The sequence below is a fragment of the Ranitomeya imitator genome, chromosome 2 (genome assembly GCF_032444005.1).
Source record: "Ranitomeya imitator isolate aRanImi1 chromosome 2, aRanImi1.pri, whole genome shotgun sequence".
In the NCBI taxonomy this organism is placed as follows: domain Eukaryota; kingdom Metazoa; phylum Chordata; class Amphibia; order Anura; family Dendrobatidae; genus Ranitomeya; species Ranitomeya imitator.
The window spans coordinates 585,791,014-585,815,282 of NC_091283.1; the positions used below are offsets into that span (position 1 = coordinate 585,791,014).

At 46.6% G+C, this 24,269-nt stretch overlaps 2 protein-coding genes across 3 annotated transcripts in view; one reads left to right on the forward strand and one right to left on the reverse strand.

Annotated features, from left to right (window-relative positions):
- The window catches only part of RPRD1B (regulation of nuclear pre-mRNA domain containing 1B), a 159,324-nt gene extending 144,029 nt beyond the window's left edge, over positions 1-15,295 (reverse strand). The window contains exon 1 of one of the 2 annotated variants that reach the window (XM_069752276.1): positions 15,063-15,295. In XM_069752276.1, coding sequence (XP_069608377.1) covers positions 15,063-15,213 — 151 coding nt within the window. In that variant the 5' untranslated portion in view covers positions 15,214-15,295. The remainder of the gene's footprint in view (positions 1-15,062) is intronic. The other variant, XM_069752277.1, reaches the window with a different exon arrangement.
- A 67-nt stretch (positions 15,296-15,362) lies between these two features.
- The window catches only part of TTI1 (TELO2 interacting protein 1), a 33,778-nt gene continuing 24,871 nt past the window's right edge, over positions 15,363-24,269 (forward strand). Inside the window, exon 1 of the mRNA XM_069752280.1 lies at positions 15,363-15,407. The gene's annotated coding sequence lies outside the window, so the exon portion shown is untranslated. The remainder of the gene's footprint in view (positions 15,408-24,269) is intronic.

The window sequence follows — 24,269 nt, forward strand, 5'->3', positions numbered from 1 at the left end:
TAATAATAATCTCAGCCTGCATAAAAAGTATAAAATCTGAAGCCACAGGCCCAAAGAACAACATTATATAGGCGCGGTTACATACGAAAATGACAGATAACCCATTGAAAAGTCCTTTTAACACCAGGTGATGACCGTCAAAACGTTTATGGGCATTTTTTATGTGAGCATAAGTCACCGATTGTCGGTAGCACATTTGCTCATATAAACAGGGATGTGCTGGAAAAAGAACACAAACCAAAATATCAAAGGAAATTTGTCCGCCTTCAGATTGAGCATTCGCAGTATCTGCATGGAAAATGAACGCAGATCAACTTCCTAAATGAGCAATTAACATAGACTTCTGCGTGCTCGAACGCAGGACAATGGTGGGGTCCACGGGGTTCCCCTGAGGTGCAGGTAACATAAATATACTATATTCTGCAGCACGTGCTGCCGGCAGTGAGGAGCCCTAGACCTGAATGTCTACCCGACATGGCCTATTTATTAAAAGAGATCTAATGAGCGGATATTTCCTCAGTGGAAGAAATTAATTACCTCCCCGGCATGTAAACAGCAGCACTTCTGTGTAATTAGGGATTGTGATCTGACAGGAAGATTCCACAAAGCTGACAGGGCGGTGTAGACATTACCGTCCCACGGGCTCTTCAGCAGTCTTCTCTCATGTTATGCTATTCACCGTGGTCAAATTACGCCAACATAACCAGAATATTAATGATTTATTATGGGCGCTAAACTAATTTATAGCACATATATGTCCGCGTAATAGAAGAAATAAAAGGACATCCGCTTCTCTCATGTTGGATGCATTTCTGAAGTAAAAGTGGATATTTCGTGAAGAAAACCTCTATACTCATGCCATGTTAGGACTTAGGTGCCCCCTAAATACAGCACCATCTATAAAAGAGTGGCTCTGGCTTTCCTAAACCCAGTCTATCTATGCATAACCGCACCAGTGGTGATCAGTAATGATTAATGAGGGTACCCCTTTAAAAGGATACCCTTGTGGATATTTTTTTTTATGGGGCTAAAAAAAGAGAAAAGAGCTCAGAAAAATAAAAGAAATAAAAAAAGGTAGAAAACTGTATCCTCAGACTGTCAGAAGGAGCTCACTGTACCTTAGTCTGCAGCCAACAATAGAGCGTGCACTACAGAAGCTATAGAAGGCGAACAGTGCGACGTCTGTAATGAAACCCAATAGCAGAAATGTCACCGCCCAAAAAAAAAAACCAAACAAACTTGTAGACAACCCCTTTCAGTGTTCTCATAGGAGTCACGTTCCCTTAGGCTACTTTCACACTTGCGTCGTTTGGAATCCGTTGCAATGCTACGTTTGGGGAAAAAAACGGATCCTGCAAATGTGCCCGCAGGAAGCGTTTTTTGCCCGTAGACTTGTATTGCCGACGGATCGCGACGTATGGCCCGCTTCACACGTCCTGGCGATTTTCGTACTGGAAAAAACAGTGCTGGCGAGATCCATGGTCCCTGTGACAAGTATGGTAAGAAATGCAACATAGAAATTAAAGAGAGGTGAGTATTAAAGATGTTCAAAGATATAGATAGTGATGAGATAGATAGATAGATAAGATAGTTAGAAAAAAACAGGAAGCACTCCAAAAAATAAAAGTAAGAAAACGTGTTTTTACTGATCCATTAGCAGCAATGTTTCAGCAGATTTATAAGCTGTGGGCTTATATTAACAGCAAAGGAAGGGGCGATGGATATTGTCCCCCCCCCCTCCTAGACTAATAATATCAGCCTTCAGCTGCCCCAGAAATGGCACATCAATAAGATGCGCCAAACCTGGAAGTTAGCCGTGCTCTTCCCACTTGCCCTGGTGCGGTGACAAGTGGGGTAACAGGGTTGAGGCCGATGTCAGCTGTTTTATGGCCACTGACATGAAGCCCAGGGGTTAGTAATGGAGGTTTCTATAGGATACCCCCATTACTAACCCAATAGTCATATTGTAAAAAAATACACATGCTCCGGGAGATTTCTATAAATCCCATCCACGCGTTGCGTTTCTGCTACGGTTTTTCAGCGTTTTTTTGCACCATCCATGTTAGGGCATGTTAGGTTAGGCTATGGCTTGAACTAGATGGACTTAAAGTCTTCCTTCAACCTTAATAACTATGATACTATCCATTGCTTTCAATGGCTGAAAAACACTGAAAAAAGTGAAATGCTGATTTTGGCAAAAAACAAGGTATTGAACAAAATACTGAGGACAAAAAAAAAAAAAAAAAAACAAGCTGTGTGCACGAGATTTCTGAAATCTCAGACTTTGCTTGTACTGTAAAATGCAGCTGAAAATTTGCATTAAAAAAAGCAATGTGTGAACATACCCTTACACTGTGTTTCTCACTCAGCGAAAATATACACCGTCAAAAAGTCACCGGAGGCACACAGCCAGTGTCCACATACACCATGTGGATAAACTTGGGCTCCAAATGATCAATTTGTGCAAAAAAAAAAATTCAAGTTTTGCACTGCACGTCATTTCCCAAAGGGTCGCGGCAAACAACATTTAGACAAATGTATTATGCCTCAAATTGTAAATTGGGAGCATTTTGGTGCAAACCTGCAGTAGGCCAAGATTTTATTTTTAGCCCTTTCCAAAAATGTGATGGAATTTTCTTTAACTTTTTTTTAATAGTCTGGCACATGAAACGCCTTAGAATGCTGGGTCTGAACGGTGACTTTGGCCACAACACACACTGCGTGGGCAAAGAATGCCATGTGCCAGTGCTACATCGCAACGTAAAATAGGCACTCGGGGGTCACAGTATGAATCCTAGGAACCCAATAAGTTGCTAAACTATCTGACTTGGTGTGAATTTTCAGGAATTGCCTGTTGCACTACCCTAGGGGTTGTAATGCCCCCCAATAACCTGAATTACTCTGCAATGTGGCACGGCACTGAGCGATCTTTGGCCAAGCGACATGTGTCGTTACATGGCTCCAGTCCAAATCTGCCGCCAGTAATAATAATAATAATTTTATTTCTATAGCACCAACATATTCCGCAGCACTTTACATTTAGAGGGGACTTGTACAGACAATAAAAGACATTACAGAATAATAATCACAAACAGATACCAAGAGGAATGAGGGCCCTGCTCGCAAGATTACAGTCTATGGAGGAAATAGGGGAGACACCAGAGGTGGATGGTAACAATTGCTTGTACTGTACGGTCCGGCCATAATGTAATAAATCGGATGTTCATGTAATGCTGCATGAACCAGTCACCGACCACTATGTGTACAGACACCGAGGGCTAGTAAGAGGATGGAGGGGGTGAGAACAGATAATACGAGGGTCCTGGTTTGCAAGGAAATTTTGTTTGAGAAAAACAGGGATAGTTAGAAGAGTGAGGTGAGGCGATAGGCCAGTCAGAAGAAATGTGTTTTTAGGCCACTCTTAAAACTGTGGGTATTTGGGATTAATCTAACTGTACTGGGTAGTGCATTCCATAGAATTGGTGCAGCACGTGATAAGTCTTGGAGACAGGAGTGAGAAGTTCGGATCATTGAGGATGTTAATTAGCATTACAGAGGGCACGGGTAGGGTGGTAGTCTGAGACAAGGCAGGAGATGTAGAGTGGTGCTGAAGCACGGAGCACTTTGTGGGTGAGAGTGAAAAGTTTATACTTGACTCTGTAGGAGATGGGTAACCAGTACAACGACTGGCACAGGGTAGAGGCATTGGTGTAATGGTTGGGGAGGAATATGATCCTGGCTGCAGCATTCAAGACAGATTGGAGAAGGGAGAGTAAGGCTATGTGCCCACGTTGCGGATTCGTGTGTGGATTTTTCCGCACCGTTTTTGAAAAATCTGCAGGTAAAACGCACTGCGTTTTACCGGCGAATATACCACGGATTTCCTGCGTTTTTTGTGCGGATTTCACCTGCGGTTTTACACCTGCGGATTCCTATTGAGGAGCAGGTGTAAAATGCTACGGATTCCGCACAAAGAATTGACATGCTGCGGAGAATATATCGTAGTGTTTCCGCGTGGTATTTTCCGCACCATGGGCACAACGGATTTGGTTTTCCATAGGTTTACATGGTACTGTAAACCTGATGGAAAACTGCTGTGAATCCGCAGCGGCCAATCTGCTGCAGATCCGCAGGCAAATCCGCCCCGTGTGCACATAGCCTAACAGGCAAACCGATTAGTAGAGAGTTACAATAGTCCAGACAAGAATGAATAAGAGAAACATGAGCGTTTTTGCAGAGTCGAAAGTAAGAAAAAGGTCGAATTCTAGAAATGTTTTTGAGGAGTAGCAATCAGATAAAAAGTACAATAGAAACACGTCACCACTAGTGATGAGCGAGTATACTCGTTGCTCGGGTTTTCCCGAGCGCGCTCGGGTGACCTCCGAGTATTTGTTATTGCTCGGAGATATAGTTTTCATCGCCTCAGTTGCATGATTTATGGCTTCCAGATACGCTGAATACATGTGAGGAATGCCTGTTTGCAATAAGAAATACTCGGAGATCACCGGAGCGTGCTCGGGGAAAACCCGAGCAACCAGTATACTCGCTCATAACTAGTCACCACTTCTGCATTTATCACTCACTCCTGGTTTTGGCTTACACATACTGAGGTAAAACAGTAGCCAAATACTGAATGTGTGAACATGGCCAAACAATCACTAAATCTCAGACAATGGAGACAGGACAAAATATGGCTTCATGCAACCACTTCCCGGGGTATTCAGCAAGTAAATTGAATTGTGTGTACACTACAGCTATGCAGCTTCCCAACACACAGATTTCTATGAGATCATCGTAGATTTTAGATCTCTGCTTGCTGTCATTCCACATTGTTTGCTATCAGCGGATGCAGATCTGTCTGTGATTAAAATAGATTTCATTCATCAGCCCTTCCATTACACGACTATGGACATTCAAGTCACTCCCCATTAGGCTATGCTCAGACCAGTCACATCTGTAAATTGCAGCCATGACTCTGCGTGCAGGAATGATCATTAAAGGGTTATCCTCACGAGGTTTGTTTAGGGGCGCACCAATCCTCAGCCTTCCGGGTTTCTGCTGTGCGCTCTTATTTGACTGACAGTTTAGACAAGGGGCATTGTTAAGCCGCTCACCCCAATGTAGTGTGCACTCACCATTGCATGCTGTATGAGGCAGCTATAAAAAAACCAACAGAAAAGAGCTTGTGAGGTGGCCAGTCCCCTTAGTAATGAGAAACATATGAAAAAAGTGAAAAATAGGAAGAAAAGAAAGTAAATTGCAAGCTTTCTCAAGGTCTACCATTCTCTAACCATCTTTATAGAGTAGCCGTGGTTTCAGAAATTAATAGTGCACAAAAATGGCAATTTTGTAACATATATGATCAGACAAATCTGCTTTATTCTCCTCCTGGACTGATCTTTCATTCTAAATTCACAGATTAAGGCTGCCGTCACACGCTCAGTATTTGGTCAGTATTTTACCTCAGTATTTGTAAGCCAAAACCAGGAGTGGGTGATAAATGCAGAAGTGGTGCATATGTTTCTATTATACTTTTCCTCTATTTGTTCCACTCCTGGTTTTGGCTAAAGGTACCTTCACACTAAACGACGCTGCAGCGATCCAGACAACGATCCGGATCGCTGCAGCGTCGCTGTTTGGTTGCTGGAGAGCTGTCACACAGACAGCTCTCCAGCGACCAACGATGCCGGTAACCAGGGTAAACATCGGGTTACTAAGCGCAGGGCCGCGCTTAGTAACCCGATGTTTACCCTGGAAACCATCCTAAAAGTAAAAAAAAACAAACACTACATACTTACCTTCCACTGTCTGTCCCCGGCGCTCTGCTTCTCTGCACTGGCTGTGAGCACAGCGGCCGGAAAGCAGAGCGGTGACGTCACCGCTCTGCTTTCCGGCCGCTGTGCTCACAGTGAGTGCAGGAAAGCACAGCGCCGGGGACAGACAGCGGAAGGTAAGTATGTAGTGTTTGTTTTTTTTTACTTTTAGGATGGTATCCAGGGTAAACATCGGGTTACTAAGCGCGGCCCTGTGCTTAATAACCCGATGTTTACCCTGGTTACCAGCGAAGACATCGCTGAATCGGTGTCACACACGCCGATTCAGCGATGTCAGCGGGAGATCCAGCGACCAAAGAAAGTGCTGGCCCTCTAGCCCCGACCAACGACATCACAGCAGGATTCTGATCGCTGCTGCGTGTCACACTGAACGTTATCGCTAGCGAGGACGCTGCAACGTCACGGATCGCTAGCGATATCGTTTAGTGTGAAGGTACCTTTACAGATACTGAGGTAAAATACTGACCAAATACTGCTAGTGTGACGGCAGCCTTAGAATGTATTCGGTCAAGATAAACTTTCCCATTACTGACATAGAATTTTATGGGCACCAACTGTCATCTCCTATGGAGAGGGCACAAGAGGCACGCAGACATTCTGCTGCATTGACAGTTACAGTCCTCTATAGAACTCTATGAGCACCAACTGTCATCTCCTAGCTCAATAATGGGAAAGTCTGTACTCACTGAAGACTGATTTTGCCAGTGAACTGAGCAATTTGAGACTTAACGATCAGTCCAGGAGAAAGAAACAGATTTCTCGCACAAGATATATTACATTTCTTTTACTTTACCTGTACTATTGAGCTATGGAAAATATATTAAAATGACAGTTACTCTCTAAACATAGGAGTAACCTTTTACCACTTGCTCTGTCTCAACTGCAAATTGGACAAGATTGATGCACGCTGCGATCTTTGTTCATGCGCATTTTTTGACAGGCATTTTTCAGTGTGCTCTCTGTGGTGCACATGGACAGAAAAAAAGTACAGTAGTCTAAGCCACAGATTATATGGAAGCAGATGAAAGAGCACACGTGCCCAATTCTCAGCCAAAAAAGGGGGCCAAGCACTCCTGTAGTCAGGGTTAGTAACGCAGCTGGGATCCCATCAGGTTATACTGTTCGCAATTCTGGAACAACTTTTTCTAGAACTGTGTTGTGCCGTTCGTGTGTCATTTTCCCTAGAAAAGTATAAACTGATGACTAAGTGTCAGGCCACGTTCACACGATCAGTATTTGGTGAGTTTTTTACCTCAGTATTTGAAAGCCAAAACCAGGAGTGGGTGATAAATACAGAAGTGGTGCATATGTTTCTATTATACTTTTCCTCCGATTGTCCCACTCCTGGTTTTGGCTTACAAATACTGAGGTAAAAAACTCACCAAATACTGAACGTGTGAACATGACCTTTCCAGATGGGGGTGTGTCCTTTCCCACCCTGACACTCAGGCTCGGACTGGCCCATAGAGTAACAGGGGAATTCCCCGGTGGGCCCCTGTTCAGATCTGGGCTCCCAACCCCACTATATGGGCATTATTTGGCATAATTCAATTGATTCACTCTGTACATAAAAAGCAGCATATAATCTATTCAATAACCAAACTACCCAGTTTATTATTATATAGAGATATAAATACATTTGTGAACAAGGGTAGTTTAATCTATAATATAACGCTGGGAGCGTCACTCTGTCCGAAGCCTTTATAGACTGCGCAAGCGCCAGCGCAGTCTGGGCCTCACAGAGTGACGCTCCCAGGAGATTGCGGTATGCGTAAACACTGAACGCACACCGCGATCTCCAACAGAGAAGCAGGGACCGCCAGGAGGGTAAGTATGAGCTATATTCACCTGGCCCCGTTCCACCGCTGCGCGCCGCCATCTTCCCGGTCCTCGGCCTGTGACCTTCAGTTCAGAGGGCGCGATGACGCGCTTAATGCACGCCAGCGCCGCCCTCTGACTGACCAGTCACAGCCAGAGGACCGGGAAGATGGCGGCGCGCAGCGGTGGAACGGGGCCAGGTGAATATAGTAAGTGCTGGGGGGCCTGAGCTGGTGGCGATACCGGCACCTGATCCCCACAGCGCGCCGGTGTCCCCGCCTGCTCAGGCCCCCCAGCACTCGGCGCCCAGTGACCATAGGCGAGTATGGTTTTTTTTTTTTATATATATATATATTGCAGCAGCATACGGGGCATATACCATGGAGCATCTTATGGGGCCTTAAACCATAATGGAGCAGTGTACGGGGGCATATACAATGGAGCATTTTATGGGGGCCATAAACCTTTATGGAGCAGCGTACGGGGCATATGGATGGGAGCAGCAAATTAAAGAACGGTGGCGCAGGATGGGAGCAGCACATGACAGAACGGGGGCGCAGGATGGGAGCAGCACATGTCAGAACGGTGGCGCAGGATGGGAGCAGCACATGTCAGAACGGTGGCGCAGGATGGGAGCAGCACATGTCAGAACGGGGGCGCAGGATGGGAGCAGCACATGACAGGATGGGGACGCAGGATGGGAGCAGCACATGACAAGATTAGGGCGCAGGATGGAGCAGCACATACCAGGATGGAGACCATATACCAATATAAATGCTCGCCACCCGGGCGTAGAACGGGTTCAATAGCTAGTATTTGTATACAGGTGAAAAGTGGGCCCCCACAGTCAATATTACTGGTGAGCCCTTGGCACCCCAGTCCGACACTGCTGACACTATCCAATCAGCACTCACCAAGCCAGACTGCATACAGACACATCCCTCTGGCAAGATAATGGTAACCTCCCGCTATTAATCAATGACAGCAAGCAGAACTCTTGAAAATGGTGAAGAATTGAAAAATCACATTTTAAAAATGTACAGAATGTACCGGGTGGCTATAAATCTATCATCGTCCCCATATAAAATCTGCAGACCTGAAGTTTCTCTAAAGCTGCAGTCACAAATCTGTGTGTAACGGGCTGACCTGACCGTCACAGCCTCCTAGACATACAGTGCCTTGTGAAACTATTCGGCTCCCTGGAACTTTTCCACCTTTTCCCACATCATGCTTCAAACATAAAGATACCAAATGTAAATTTTTGGTGAAGAATCAACAACTAGTAGAACACAATTGTGAAGTTGAACGAAATTTATTGGTTATTTTACATTTTTGTGGAAATTCAAAAACTGAAAAGTGGGGCGTGCAATATTATTCGGCCACTTTAACTTAATACTTTGTTGCGCCAACTTTTACTGCGATTACAGCTGCATGTCCCTCAGGGTATGTCTCTATCAGGTTTGTACATCGAGAGACAAATTCTTGCCCATTCTTCCTTGGCAAACAGCTCGAGCTCAGTGAGGTTTGATGGAGATCGTTTGTGAACAGCAGTTTTCAGTTTTCCACAAATTCTCCATTGGATTGAGGTCTGGACTTTGACTTGGCCATTCTAACACCTGGATACGTTTATTTGTGAACCATTCCATTTTAGATTTTGCTTTATGTTTGGGATCATTGTCTTGTTGGAAGACAAATCTCCGTCCCAGTCTCAGGTCTTTTGCAGACTCCAACAGGTTTTCTTCAAGAATGGCCTGTATTTGGCTCCATCCATCTTCCCATCAATGTTAACCATCTTCCCTGTCCCTGCTGAAGAAAAGCAGGCCCAAACCATGATGCTGCCACCACCATGTTTGACAGTGGGGATGATGTGTTCAGGGTGATGAGCTGTTTTGCCTTTACGCAAAACATATCGTTTGGCATTGTTGCCAAAAGTTCGATTTTGGTTTCATCTGACCAGAGCACCTTCTTCCACGTTTGGTGTGTCTCCCAGGTGGCTTGTTGCAAACTTCCAACAACACTTTTTATGGATATCTTTGAGAAATGGCTTTCTTCTTGCCACTCTTCCATAAAGGCCAGATTTGTGCAGTGAACGACTGATTGTTTTCCTATGGACAGACTGTCCCACCTCAGCTGTAGATCTCTGCAGTTCATCCAGAGTGATCATGGGCCTCTTGGCTGCAGCTCTGATCAGTCTTCTCCTTGTTTGAGATGAAAGTTTAGAGGGACGGCCGGGTCTTGGTAGATTTGCAGTAGTATGATACTCCTTCCATTTCAATATGATCGCTTGCACAGTGCTCCTTGGAATGTTTAAAGTTTTAGAAATCATTTTGTATCCAAATCAGGCTTTAAACTTCTCCACAACAGTATCATGGGCCTCCAAAAATTGAACGGAAGCCACTGTCATAAGTATAAATTACAAAAAATCTTTATTAAGTCATTATTTAAAACACTTTTAAAAAAAGAAAAAAAACTCTTTCTTATACCCACAATGGAGATACACAAAAATTCTGATATGCGTGGGGGTAAAGTGACCATCCAAATGAGTCAATAATATGTTTGCTGTTAAGTTAGTATCACTCCTAGTAAGGGTTTCTACACCCAATACCCGGTACATAGAACTGATCCAGAGGTGGAAGCAGAAAAAGTGCTTAAGTGCTATGTCTTTGCAAAGTGCATAGTAATTTATGTCCACCACACAGATGAGTCCTGGAGCAAATTGTATTAAAAACATCACATAGAGAGAAAATATAGTAAGGGTCCTTAATGACAACCACAGAGCAGTCAGTGGTGGTCAGAGTACGTTAATACATTGAAGGCTCAACAGAAGCCAAACCCCAAGTCATATACATAAACCATCAAGGAAATGGAGGCAATACATAACCTGCACGTGTAGTCCTGAGCCCCAACGCGCGTTTCGCGTATAGCTTCTTCCGGGGGAACTGTATGTGTAAGTGTCAGTGTTGGAGGTATTTATAGCCCTATCCTTCATAGGTGGCAGCGGCGTGGTAATGGCGCTCGCATCGCTGAGTTGGGTCCCGGCGCATGCGCAGGTCGGCGTCCAACGTCACTGTTCCACTTCCCCGTCTGACGCATCAGGACGGGGGGCTAAGTCAGTGACGTCACGGACGTGTTGCACATACAGTTCCCCCGTAAGTCCCCCACCCATATCAGAATTTTTGGATATATAAATGGCATGTGATACCTGATTTGCACTCTATAGTCTATTTTCATGTGTATCTCCATTGTGGATATAAGAAAGAGGGTTTTTTTCTTTTTTTAAAAGTGTTTTAAATAATGACTTAATAAAGATTTTTTGTAATTTATACTTATGACAGTTGCTTCCGTTCTATTTTTGGATTTTCTTTATGGTTTTTGGAAGTGTCATATATATAGGACAGTTTCTTGATATATGATTGTATCACGGACCGGCCTGTTGTGTTCCTCGGTCTTCATGTTGCTCTTTGTGCTTCAAACAGAACCCTGAGACTATCACAGAGCAGGTGCATTTATACGGAGACTTGATTACACACAGGTGGATTATATTTATCAACATTAGTCATTTAGGACAACATTGGATCATTCAGAGACCCACAATGAACTTCTGGAGTAAGTTTCCTGCACTGAAAGTAAAGGGGCTGAATAATATTGCACGCCCCACTTTTCAGTTTCTGAATTTCCACAAAAATTTAAAATAACCAATAAATTTCGTTCAACTTCACAATTGTGTTCCACTTGTCGATTCTTCACCAAAAATTACATTTGGTATCTTTATGTTTGAAGCATATGTGGGAAAAGGTTGAAAAGTTCCAGGGGGGCGAATACTTTCGCAAGGCACTGTAAAAAGCTCCAGCATGTGTCCAGGGTTGCAGAGCGGCATTGGAAGAAAACACATTCGTAAGACGACTTCACTGCATTCAAACAGGCAACACTCGCTTTTAAATCTGCTCTCACCTCTGCTAAACAGGCCTACGTCACAACCCTCGTATCTTCCCTATCCTACAACCCCAAACAGTTATTCAAAACCTTTAACTCCCTCCTCCGCCCACCACTGCCCTCTCCAACCTCCCTCATCTCTGCTGAGGACTTTGCTGCACACTTTAAAAATAAGATTGACCAAACAAGGCAAGACTTTATTGTTCAACCACCACAACCCCTTTGTATACCAGACCAATGCCCAAACCCCATAACCTCCCTATCCAACATCACTGAAGGGGGGCTTAACTGTCTCCTCTCCAAATCGCACCTCACCACCTGCGCGCTCTACCTCATCCCATCCCACCACTCTTATCCCATCCCTAACCCACCTCTTCAACCTATCCCTAACTTCTAGCACCTTCTCTTCCGCTTTCAAACATGCCACAATCACACCTATCCTTAAAAAGCCAACCTTCGATCCAACTGCTATGTCCAGCTATCACCCAATATCGCTGCTCCCATTCGCTTCCAAACTCCTGGAGCAGCATGTCCACGCTGAACTTTCCTCCCACCTCTCAGCTAACTTGCTCATTGACAATCTACAATCTGGTTTCCGCCCCATCACTCCACTGAGACAGCCCTGACCAAAATTACTAACGACTTACTTACAAGCTAAAGGACAATACTCGCCCTATCCTGGATCTCCTCGTACCTTTCCAACCGCACATTCAGCGTCTCCCACACTACCTCCTCATCCCACCCTCTCTGTTGCGGAGTCCCCCAAGGCTCTGTTCCAGGACCCCCACTCTTCTCAATCTATAGATTTGGCCTGGGACATCTCAAAGTCCAAATAAAAAAGGGGGAGAAGCCAGCACTGCTCATGGTCAGAACGCAATACATAAAGTGCACATGCACATATTGATTTCTAACTGTATTTCAAAATGAGACATTTAGCAAAAAATTGATCAATTCTTTGAGCTACCCCGCCAAGTCAAGGCATTCTTATAATGGGGTAGTCCTACTCTACTTTTTTTTTATATTCGCTGTACCATTACGGCCTCCTAAATGTATTAAAAGCAAGACCACATTAAATGCAAGCTGTACCTGAAGCGTTTCTGAATTACTCCCATGGCTCCAGGAAGAGCGAGCACAGATAAAGGTTGACCAGGTCTGGACATAGACATTTCAGGTACAACCTCCACACTGCCCAACCAGCACCACAGTGATTGTGATTGACCTAGGCTGCTGTACACACACACAGCAGCCCTGCCCCAGGCTCTGTTTGATTGTGCACCTGTGTCCAAGCCTCTCTCACTCTTCATCTGTGGTGCTGGTTGGGCAGTGCGGAGGTTGTACCTGAATTGTCTATGTCCAGACCTGGTCAACCTTTATCTGTGCTTGCCCTTTATGGCGCCATGGGAGTGATTCAGAAAAGCTTCAGGTACAGTTTGCATTTAATGTGGTCTTGCTTTTAATACATTCAGGAGGCCGTAATGGCACAGCGAATATAAAAAACGTAGAGTATGACTGCCCCATTATGAGAATGCCATGACGTGGCGGGGTAGCTCAAAGAAGTGATCAATTGTTTGCTAAATGTCTGATTTTAAAATACAGTTAGAAATCAATATGTGCACTTTATGTATCGCGTTCTGACCATGAGCAGCGCTGGCTTCTTCCCTTTTTTATTTTAACTCATAAAGTCCCATGGATTCCAGTACCACCTCTATGCTGATGACACTCAGATCTACCTCTCTGGCCCAGACGTCACCGCTCTGCTGTCCAGAATCCCAGAGTGTCCATCAGCCATATCCTCCTCCTTCTCCTCTCGCTTCCTCAAACTCAATGTAGACAAATCTGAACTCATCATCTTTCCTCCATCTCATAGAACTTCCTTACCTGACCTATCTATCGCAATTAACGTCATCACGCTTTCAACTGTACCGGAAGTACACTGCCTCGGAGTAACCCTTGACTCTGCCCTGTCCTTCATACTGCACATCCAAGCTCTTTCCACTCCTGTTGCCTCCAGCTCAAAAATATCTCCAGGATCAGTCCTTTCCTCAACCCCCAATCTACTAAAATGCTTGTGCACGCCCTCATCATCTCCCGCCTTGACTACTGCAACATCCTTTTCTGTGGCCTCCCTGCTAACACCCTTGCACCTCTCCAGTCCATCCTTAAAGGGACTCTGTCACCTGAATTTGGCGGGACTGGTTTTGGGTCATATGGGCGGAGTTTGCGGGTGTTTGATTCACCCTTTCCTTACCTGCTGGCTGCATGCTGGCTGCAATATTGGATTGAAGTTCATTCTCTGTCCTCCGTAGTACATGCCTGCACAAAGCAATCTTGCCTTGTGCAGGCGTGTACTATGGAGGACAGAGAATGAACTTCAATCCAATATTGCAGCCAGCATGCACTAAGCGGGTAAGGAAAGGGTGAATCAAACACCCGAAAACTCCGCCCATATGACCCAAAACCAGTCCCGCCAAATTCAGGTGACAGGTTCCCTTTAACTGCTGCCCGACTAATCCACCTCTCTCCTCGCTACTCCTCCGCTTCCCCCCTCTGCAAATCTCTTCACTGGCTCCCATTCCCTCAGCGTATCCAGTTCAAACTACTAACACTGATCTACAAAGCCATCCATAACCTGTCTCCTCCATATATCTCTGAACTAATCTCCTGATATCTTCCCTCACGTGATCTCCGGTCCTCCCAAGACCTCCTTCTCTCCTCCAAACTTATTCGTTCCTCATCCAACCGCCTCCAGGACTTCTCCCGAATATCCCCCATCCTCTGGAACTCTCTGCCCCAACACGTCAGACTATAAACCATATTCGGATCCTTCAGATGGAACCTGAAAACTCATCTCTTCAGGAAAGCCTACAGCCTGCATTGACCAGCTACCTCCTCATCACTATCGAAGCTAACGCCTCACCAACACGGGAGCTGCTGCAACCCTCCACCTACTGTCTCCTTCCCCGCCATCCTGTAGAATGTAAGCCCGCAAGGTCAGGGTCCTCGCCCCTCTGTATCAGTCCGTCATTGTTAGTTTGTTTACTGTAATATCTGTAATTTGTATGTAACCCCTTCTCATGTTCAGCACCATGGAATCAATGGTGCTATATAAATAATGATGATGATGCTGTCAAGTTTGGATCAGGAGACCTGTGGAAAGTCAGGACATCATGGTGCGCACTCAGAGCACAACACATGGGTGTGTGAATGAAATTATATATATACAGCAGATCACTTATCTGTTTATGTGTGATCCACAAGTGTATAAGAATGGCCTGCAATTCCCCCAGCAGGGCCAATGTATCTAACATCTCCACACAGCAGAGCACAGCCTGCTCCGATCACCTCACATGTGACTTCTGGATAATGGGGGACGTCACCCTGCTCTGCACCTGCTGTGAGACTACAATGCCCAGCATGCCGCAGATCACCCCCTGCAGCTCCCATGCCAGGACCCTGGTCACATGGACAGATGGTTACCTCTCCTCAGCTCCCGCTGCCACACCGTGACTATGGTGGCTGCGTGTTTCCGATGGTGGATCAGCCACAGAGACAAGGTCTGCACGCTCTGCTGCGAGTTGCTCAACTCCGACAGTTTCTTCTCCAGGGCGGGCTCGGTAAATGACGCCATGACTGTCCGTTGGGGGACCCCCCTGGCCCAGCTCAAGATGGCCGCCTGACCTCTCACCCCGCTGCGGGTCACGTGTCTCGAAATGAAGGGACGCGTTTCCTTGACTACTGCGTTCTATACCAGAAGCGCGGCGCCGAATTTATGACGTCACTTCCGACATGTGAAGCCGCCCTAGCTGCTGCACCATGGCTTAGGTGAGTGCCGGCATGTTGTGTGCAGGTGAACGTGGAGGAGAGGAGTGCACACCGTGTGCCAGCTGGACGTGGAGGAGTGCACACCGTGTGCCAGCTGAAGGTGGAGGAGTGCACACCGTGTGCCAGCCAGGGGGCTCCGTCATAGGAAGGGAGCGACCCCATGTGCTCGTTATGAGGCAGGCAGGAGTGTGCATGGTCCCCAGCCTGCAGGTAGGGATGGTGTCCATGGGGGCACAACTGACACATGTCAGATCAGGGGTCCCAAAAATCCCTTATCGCCTGTCCTGTCAATGTTTAATATGTCTTTATTTCAGGAAAACCCTTATAAGGCTATGTGCACACGATGCGGATTAGGCTTAGGATTTTTTGGTGCGGATTCTGCATATCTTGGCGGAAAACGCAGGTGCAGATTTGTTGCGTTTTTGTGCGGATTTGCTGCGTTTTTTTACCCCTGCGGATTTCTATAATGGAATGGGTACAAAAACGTTGCAGATCCACAAAAAAGAAGTGACATGCTACTTCTGTAAGGCTATATGCACACGTAGGTTCGGGTCCCTGCGGGTTCTCCCACAGTGGATTGATAAATCTGCAGGGCAAAACCGCTGCGGTTATCCCTGCAGATTTATCGCGGTTTGTTTTGCGGGTTCCGCTGCGGGTTTAATCCTGCACTTGTTTTAGCATTGATGCTGCATATGCAGCATCAATAGTAATGTTAAAAATAATTTAAAAAATGGTTAGACTCCCCGACGTCCCAATCTCCTCGGCGCTGCAGGCGGCGGTCCGGTTCCAAAGATGCTATGCGAGAAGGACCTTCGTGACGTCACGGTCATGTGACCGCGACGTCACTGCAGGTCCTGCTCGCATAGCAAACCTGAGACCGGATGGCCGCGTGCAGCACTGGGAGGTGAGTATATCGTTATTTTTTATTTTAATTCTTTTTTTTTTAACACAGGTATGGTTCCCAGGGCCTGGAGGAGAGTCTCCACGATTCCGCACAAAGAAGTGACATGCTGCGGATTGTAAACCGCTGCGTTCCTGCGCGTTTTTTTCCGCAGCATGGGCACAGCGTTTTCAGTTTCCCATAGGTTTACCTTGAACTGTAAACTCATGGGAAACTGCTGCGGATCTGCAGCTACGCTACAGATCCGCAGCAAAAACCGCAATGTGTGCACATACCCTTAATCCTCAGCGTTTCTGCACGGAATTTTCCGCACCATTAGCACAGCATTTTTTTCTCATTGATTTACATTGTACTGTAAATCACTTGTGGATCTGCAGCGTTTCTGCACGGTAAAAAACGTTACGGATCCGCAGGAAATCTGCAACGTGTGCACATAGCCTGACACTTTAAAGGGATTATGTGGTGAAAAGAAAATCTCACCCCTCCACAGGCTTGGTAATGACATGTTGGCTGTGGGGGTCTAACCGCTGGAACTTGACCGCTCCCTGCGTGCCCCCGTGTGTGCTGCTCCACCGCCGCTCCCTGCGTGCCCCCGTGTGTGCTGCTCCACCGCCGCTCCCTGCGTGCCCCCGTGTGTGCTGCTCCACCGCCGCTCCCTGCGTGCCCCCGTGTGTGCTGCTCCACCGCCGCTCCCTGCGTGCCCCCGTGTGTGCTGCTCCACCGCCGCTCCCTGCGTGCCCCCGTGTGTGCTGCTCCACCGCCGCTCCCTGCGTGCCCCCGTGTGTGCTGCTCCACCGCCGCTCCCTGCGTGCCCCCGTGTGTGCTGCTCCACCGCCGCTCCCTGCGTGCCCCCGTGTGTGCTGCTCCACCGCCGCTCCCTGCGTGCCCCCGTGTGTGCTGCTCCACCGCCGCTCCCTGCGTGATGAGCGAATATACTCGTTACTCGAGATTTCCTGAGCACGCTCGGGTGACCTCCGAGTATTTTTTTTAGAGCTCGGAGATTGTTTTCATCACCGCAAATGAATGATTTACATCTGTTAGCCAGCATAAGTACATGTGGGGGTTGCCTGGTTGCTAGGGAATCCCCACATGTAATCAAGCAGGCTAACAGATGTAAATCATTCAGCTGCGGTGATGAAAACTAAGAGTATGTGCACAGGATGCGGAAAACGCGGATCCGCAGCAGTTTCCCATGAGTTTACATTACAATGTAAACTTAATGGGAAACAAAAAACTCTGTGCACATGCTGCGGAAAAAACCGCTCGGAAACGCAGCGGTTTACATTCCGCCACATGTCACTTCTTTCTGCGGATTCCGCAGCGGTTTTACAGCTGCTCCTATAGGAAACCGCAGTTGTAAATCCGCGATAAATCTGCAGCAAAAACGCAGCGTTCTTGCCCTGCAGATTTACCAAATCCTCTGCGGAAAAATCCGCAGTGGACCATTATACGTGTGCACATAGCCTTAATCTCCGAGCACTAAAAATACTCAGAGGACACCCGAGTGTGCTGGTGAAATCTCGAGTAACGAGGATATTCGCTCATCACTAGTGATCACACATGCACACGGCAATTCCATTTTAACACTGATAAAAGTGGTCCATTTTGCTGATTGGGGCGGGTCCAGTGGTCAGTTTCCCACCAATTATTTATTTTATTTCATTTTTTTTCCTTCCCTTCTATCAAGAGCCTTATTTTTTTTTCTATCAATATAGCCATATGAGGGCTTGTTCTTTGCAGGACGAGTTGTAGTTTTGAATGTCACTATTCATTTTATCATACAATATTCTGAAAACTGGAGAAAAAAAAACTAATGTTGAAGAAAAATGCAGTTCTGCCAATGTTTATGGGGTTTCATGTATAGGGTATTAAATGGACTTGGCTCTGCGACCATTTAGCTTTTTGTACTATATACATCAGTTTATAGCAGACATCATGGTCACCTATGAAGCTCAACAGCGATGAGAGCTCTGTGTGCCCCAGCTGCCATTGGCACCCAGTAATTTCATCACAAGGGAGCGAGGTGGACATGGTCACCCAAAGACATGCCCTGCCGGGATTACTCCGATTCAAGGGAATCTGTCAGCATGTTTTGTTGCTGTGTAATCCGACAGCAGCATGATTTATGGACAGAGACCCTGATTCCAGCGATGTATCATTTAGTTTACCAGGTGCAGCGGCTGTGATAGAATCTGTTTCCTCTGCTGCAGATATAGCAGTGCTGAGATTGTTGAGCTGTGTACAACCCGGCCCACACCACTGATTAGCAGCTTTCTGTGTAATCGGTGGTGGTGTGGGGTTTTACCAAGTGGCCCCCAATCCTCTAGTAATAATCTCAGGCTGATAAATCAATAATTTTTTTGAAATGGCAAAACACAGCACAGTAAGTGGTGCATCACTGGAATCAGGGTCTCTGCCTCTACATAATGCTAATCTCCGATTACGCAGAAAATAAACCTACTGACGGATGCCCTTAAAATGGTGCTGTCATTTATGTGATTAAAGAGTATTAACTCCAAATACTGCTGTCAGGGGGCCTGGGGTGCGCTCGGCGGCTGAGCCTGCTCCATACACCTGCACTCGCCCCATGACGGATTAATACCTCCTGGGGAGTGAAGGAAAAGGCACTCGTGTCTCACTGCAGTTGTTTAGTCTTTCATTCTAATGTTCTGCTCCCAGGGTCGGCTAATAAGCTGCTAAATATATTTATACTGTTGCATAGCAACACGAGACACGTCCCCATCGCCACGATCTGAATGGATCTCTTACTGTGCCGGCAGCTGGGATTGATGCCATTCTCCTGCGCTCACGGTGCCAGCCTTAAGAAATGGGCTTCATATGTTTCATATGAAGTGAGTCAGATCTCAGAGATGATATTACTGCCCTGGAAAGTCACCTTGTGCTTAAGATCTGATTATAACTCATGCAGTTATTCGACAAGAGTGTATGCGGCCCTCATACGATAGGTGATCCAGTAGAACCATTGAAGTCCAGGCCTTATATTAAAGGGATTTTACTATCTTGGGTATATAAAACACATATTTCCCAATAAAAACTGTACGTTTTTGAATAGATTTGTTAGACCTGGGGAGGCTGATGTACTTACTTTGAAAATTCATGAGAACAGCAGTACAGTCCTGAAATTAAAATGGACTTGTAAAATGCCTATTTTTTTAGGCAGATAAACATTCGAAAAGAATTCTATAGCCATTCTGACATAGATTTTCAAAGTAAGTACACTGGCCTCACTAGGTCTAGTAGATCGATTTTAGCAAATAATGCTGTTTTTGTTTTGTTTTTTAAATTAAATATTGTACCAGATTCACTTTATGGCATAACCGCAGGGGGCCTTATTTATTGATAGAATTTTGACCTGGTATCCCTTATTTGTCATTGCTGGCCACTGCAAGTGTAAAGTACTTACAGGAACAACTGAGCAAGCAGCATTGAATGGGAATAGACAACATGCCACCATGATTCCTTACAAGGCACACAGCATGGCATAGTGCCAGGCATAGCAATCAGGAAAGACGCTGAGGATATTGGCAAGTACGGAGAGATCCTCAGCTCCCGTCTGGTGGCCACAGAATACTGACTCTGGCCACTGGGCCATGTTCGTGTAAATATATTTGCTTATATGTATATACGGTATATACTTTTATATATTTTGTTTTTAAGAACTGTTTTGTCATTCTTCTGGGTATCCTGTGCCTCTGGTCTATGACTAACAGGTCAGTGTTTTTGTGTGTGGTTTTTTTTTGTTTGTTTTTTTTTTCCCCCTCCTCTGGCGGAAATGTTGTTCAGGGGTCGCCATTACCAGGGGCATCACATGCAAATATCGATTTCTCATCTCAATGATGCCGTTTGGCAGTTACTATGCATGCCCAGCCCCCGGCTGGGACCGCACCTGCAGGTTTCTTGGCCAGAGGAGGCAGGTCACTAAAAAGGCAGTCGTAGAGCAGAAGCAACGAGGCGTACAATCTCCAACCTGGCGGGGAAAGACCGAGTGCAATGTCCAGCCCCGCTGCACTGGAGCCTCATTAGTAGAAAATGTCCCTGGCAGATTACAGAAGAACGACAAAATGGAACAGCAAATTATCATTTTATTCAGCTTCAAAGGGTTCCTTTCATCCATGTCTTAAGTTATCAGTCCAAAATCCTGCTGACAGGTCAGCTTTAAAGGTTTTTATGTATTTAACAGCACTGATACATTATTATTATTATTATTATTATTTATTATTATAGCGCCATTTATTCCATGGCGCTTTACATGTGAGGAGGGGTATACATAATAAAACAAGTACAATAATCTTGAAAAATACAAGTCACAACTGGTACAGGAGGAGAGAGGACCCTGCCCGCGAGGGCTCACAATCTACAAGGGATGGGTGAGGATACAGTAGGTGAGGGTAGAGCTGGCCGTGCAGCGGTTTGGTCAATCGGTGGTTACTGCAGGTTGTAGGCTTGTCGGAAGAGGTGGGTCTTCAGGTTCTTTTTGAAGGTTTCGATGGTAGGCGAGAGTCTGATATGTTGTGGTAGAGCATTCCAGAGTAGGGGGGATGCACGAGAGAAATCTTGTATGCGATTGTGGGAAGAGGAGATAATAGGGGAGTAGAGAAGGAGATCTTGTGAGGATCGGAGGTTGCGTGCAGGAAAGTACCGGGAGACGAGGTCACAGATGTATGGAGGAGACAGGTTGTGGATGGCTTTATATGTCATGGTTAGGCTTTTGTACTGGAGTCTCTGGGTGATGGGGAGCCAGTGCAGGGATTGACAGAGGGGAGAGGCCGGGGAATAGCGGGGGGACAGGTGGATTAGTCGGGCAGCAGAGTTTAGAATAGATTGGAGGGGTGCAAGAGTGTTAGAGGGGAGGCCACATTGTAGCAAACCCTCAGGACAGGAAAGTGATTTATTTATTTATATAGCACCATTGATTCCATGATGCTGTACATGAAAAGAGGTTATATACAAATTACAGATATCACATACAGTAAACAAACTAACAATGACAGACTGATGCAGAGGGGCGAGGACCCTGCCCTTGCGAGCTTACATTCTACAGGATTATGGGGAAGGAGACAATAGGTTGAGGGTTGCAGGAGCTCCGATGTTGGTGAGGCGGTAGCTTCGGTAGTGATGAGTAGACCGCAGGGTAAGTGCAGGCTGTAGGCTTTCCTGAAGAGATGGGTTTTCAGGTTCCGTCTGAAGGATCCGAATGTGGTTGATAGTCGGACGTGTTGGGGCAAAGAATTCCAGAGGATGGGGGATATTCGGGAGAAGTCTTGGAGGCGGTTGGATGAGGAGCGAATAAGTGTGGAGGAGAGAAGGAGGTCTTGGGAGGACCGGAGATCACGTGAGGGAAGATATCGGGAGATTAGTTCAGAGATATATGGAGGAGACAGGTTATGGATGGCTTTGTAGGTCAGTGTTAGTAACTTGAACTGGATACGCTGAGGGAATGGGAGCCAGTGAAGAGATTTGCAGAGGAGTAGCGAGGAGAGAGATGGATTAGTCGGGCAGCAGAGTTAAGGATGGACTGGAGAGGCGCAAGGATGTTAGCAGGGAGGCCGCAGAAAAGGATGTTGCAGTAGTCAAGGCGGGAGATGATGAGGGTGTGCACAGGCATCTTAGTAGATTGACGGTTGAGGAAAGGACGGATTCTGGAGATATTTTTGAGCTGGAGGCGACAGGAGGTGGAAAGAGCTTGGATGTGCGGATTGAAGGACAGGGCAGAGTCGAAGGTTACTCCGAGGCAGCGGACTTCCGGTACGGGGGAAAGCATGATGTCATTGATTGCGATAGATAGGTCAGGTAAGGAAGATCTATGGGATGGAGGAAAGATGATGAGTTCAGATTTGTCCACATTGAGTTTGAGGAAGCAAGAGGAGAAGGAGAATATGGCTGATAGGCACTCTGTGATTCTGGACAGCAGAGCGGTGATGTCTGGGCCAGAGAGGTAGATCTGAGTGTCATCAGCATAGAGGTGGTACTGGAATCCATGGGACTTTATGAGTTGTCCCAAGCCAAGTGTATAGATGGAGAAGAGTAGGGGTCCTAGAACAGAGCCTTGGGGGACTCCAACATAGAGAGGGTGGGATGAGGAGGTAGTGTGGGAGATGCTGAATGTACGGTTGGAAAGGTACGAGGAGATCCAGGATAGGGCGAGGTCTTTGATGCCAAAGGAGGAGAGGATCTGTAGTAAGAGGCAGTGGTCAACCGTGTCAAAAGCAGAGGACAGGTGTAGAAGGAGGAGTACAGAGTATTGTCCATTAGCTTTCGCGGTAAGTAGGTCGTTAGTGATTTTGGTCAGGGCTGTCTCAGTTGAGTGATGGGGGCGGAAACCAGATTGTAGATTGTCAAAGAGCAAGTTAGATGAGAGGTGGGAGGAAAGTTCAGAGTGGACGTGCTACTCCAGGAGTTTGGAAGCGAATTTGAGCAGTGATATTGGGCAATAGCTGGACATAGCAGTTGGATCGAGGGTTGGCTTTTTAAGGATAGGCGTGATTGTGGCATGTTTGAAAGCAGAAGGGAAGGTGCCAGAAGATAGTGATAGGTTGAACAGGTGGGTTAGGGATGGGATAAGTGTGGTGGTGAGGTTGGGGAGGAGGTGGGATGGGATGGGGTCGAGCGCACAGGTGGTGAGGTGCGATTTGGAGAGGAGACAATTAAGCACCCCTTCAGTGATGTTGGATAGGGAGGTTATGGGGTTTGGGCATTGGTCTGGTATACAAAGGGGTTGTGGTGGTTGAACAATGAAGACTTGCCTTGTCTGGTCGATCTTATTTTTAAAGTGTGTGGCAAAGTCCTCAGCAGAGATGAGGGAGGTTGGAGGGGGCAGTGGTTGGCGGAGGAGGGAGTTAAAGGTTTTGGATAACTGGGGTTGTAGGATAGGGAAGATACGAGGGTTGTGAAGTAGACCTGTTTAGCAGAGGTGAGAGCAGATTTAAAAGCGAGTGTTGCCTGTTTGAATGCAGTGAAGTCGTCTTGCAGGTGTGTTTTCTTCCAACGCCGCTCCGCAACCCTGGACACTTGCCGGAGCTTTTTAGTGGTGTTATTGTGCCAAGGTTGTCTATTGATACGTCACACTCTGCCATGGACGAGAGGGGCAACTGTATCAATAGCTGATGCGAGAGTGGCATTGTAGAAAGCAGTGGCACTGTCTGTGTCGTGGAGTGAGGATCTGGATGCTAGTGGTAGGATAGTCAGAGAGTGTGTGGGTGTGTAGGTGTGCAAGGTTTCTGCGGGGGTGCGCATTTTGCTGGACATGAATGACTGGTGGGGAGGACAGGGATGAGAAGGTGAGCAGATGGTGGTCGGATAGAGGGAGAGGGGAGGTGGTGAAGTTAGATAGAGAGCAGAGACGGGTGAATACCAGGTCTAATGTATGTCCGTCTATGTGGGTGGCTGCGGAGGACCGCTGAGTAAGTCAAAAGGATGAGGTAAGCGACAGAAGTTTGGAGGCTGTTGACTGAAGAGTACCGTTAGGGATGTTGAAGTCACCCATGATGTTGGTGGGAATGTCAGCAGAGAGAAAGTGAACAAGCCAGGTGGAGAATTGGTCAATAAAGGCAGTGGCCGGGCCTGGAGGTTGGTATATGATGGCCACTTGGAGGTTGGAGGGAGAGTAGATGCGGACAGAATGGACTTCAAAAGAGGGGAGGATAAGGGAGGGTAGAGGTGGGATTGGGTTAAAGGTGCAGTTAGGAGAAAGGAGAAGAACCACTCCTCCACCATATTTGTTGCCGGGTCGAGGGGTGTGGGTGAAGTGGAGGCCGCCGTAACACAGCGCAGCAGGGGAGGCGGTGTCAGAGGGTGTTAGCCATGTTTCTGTGAGGCCAAGGAAGGCAAGATTGCGAGGGAGAAAAAGGTCGTGAATCACGTGAAGCTTATTGCAGATTGAGCGGGCATTCCAGAGTGCTCCAGAGAGAGGGAGTAGGGAGGTGGGCGTCAGGGGTATGAGT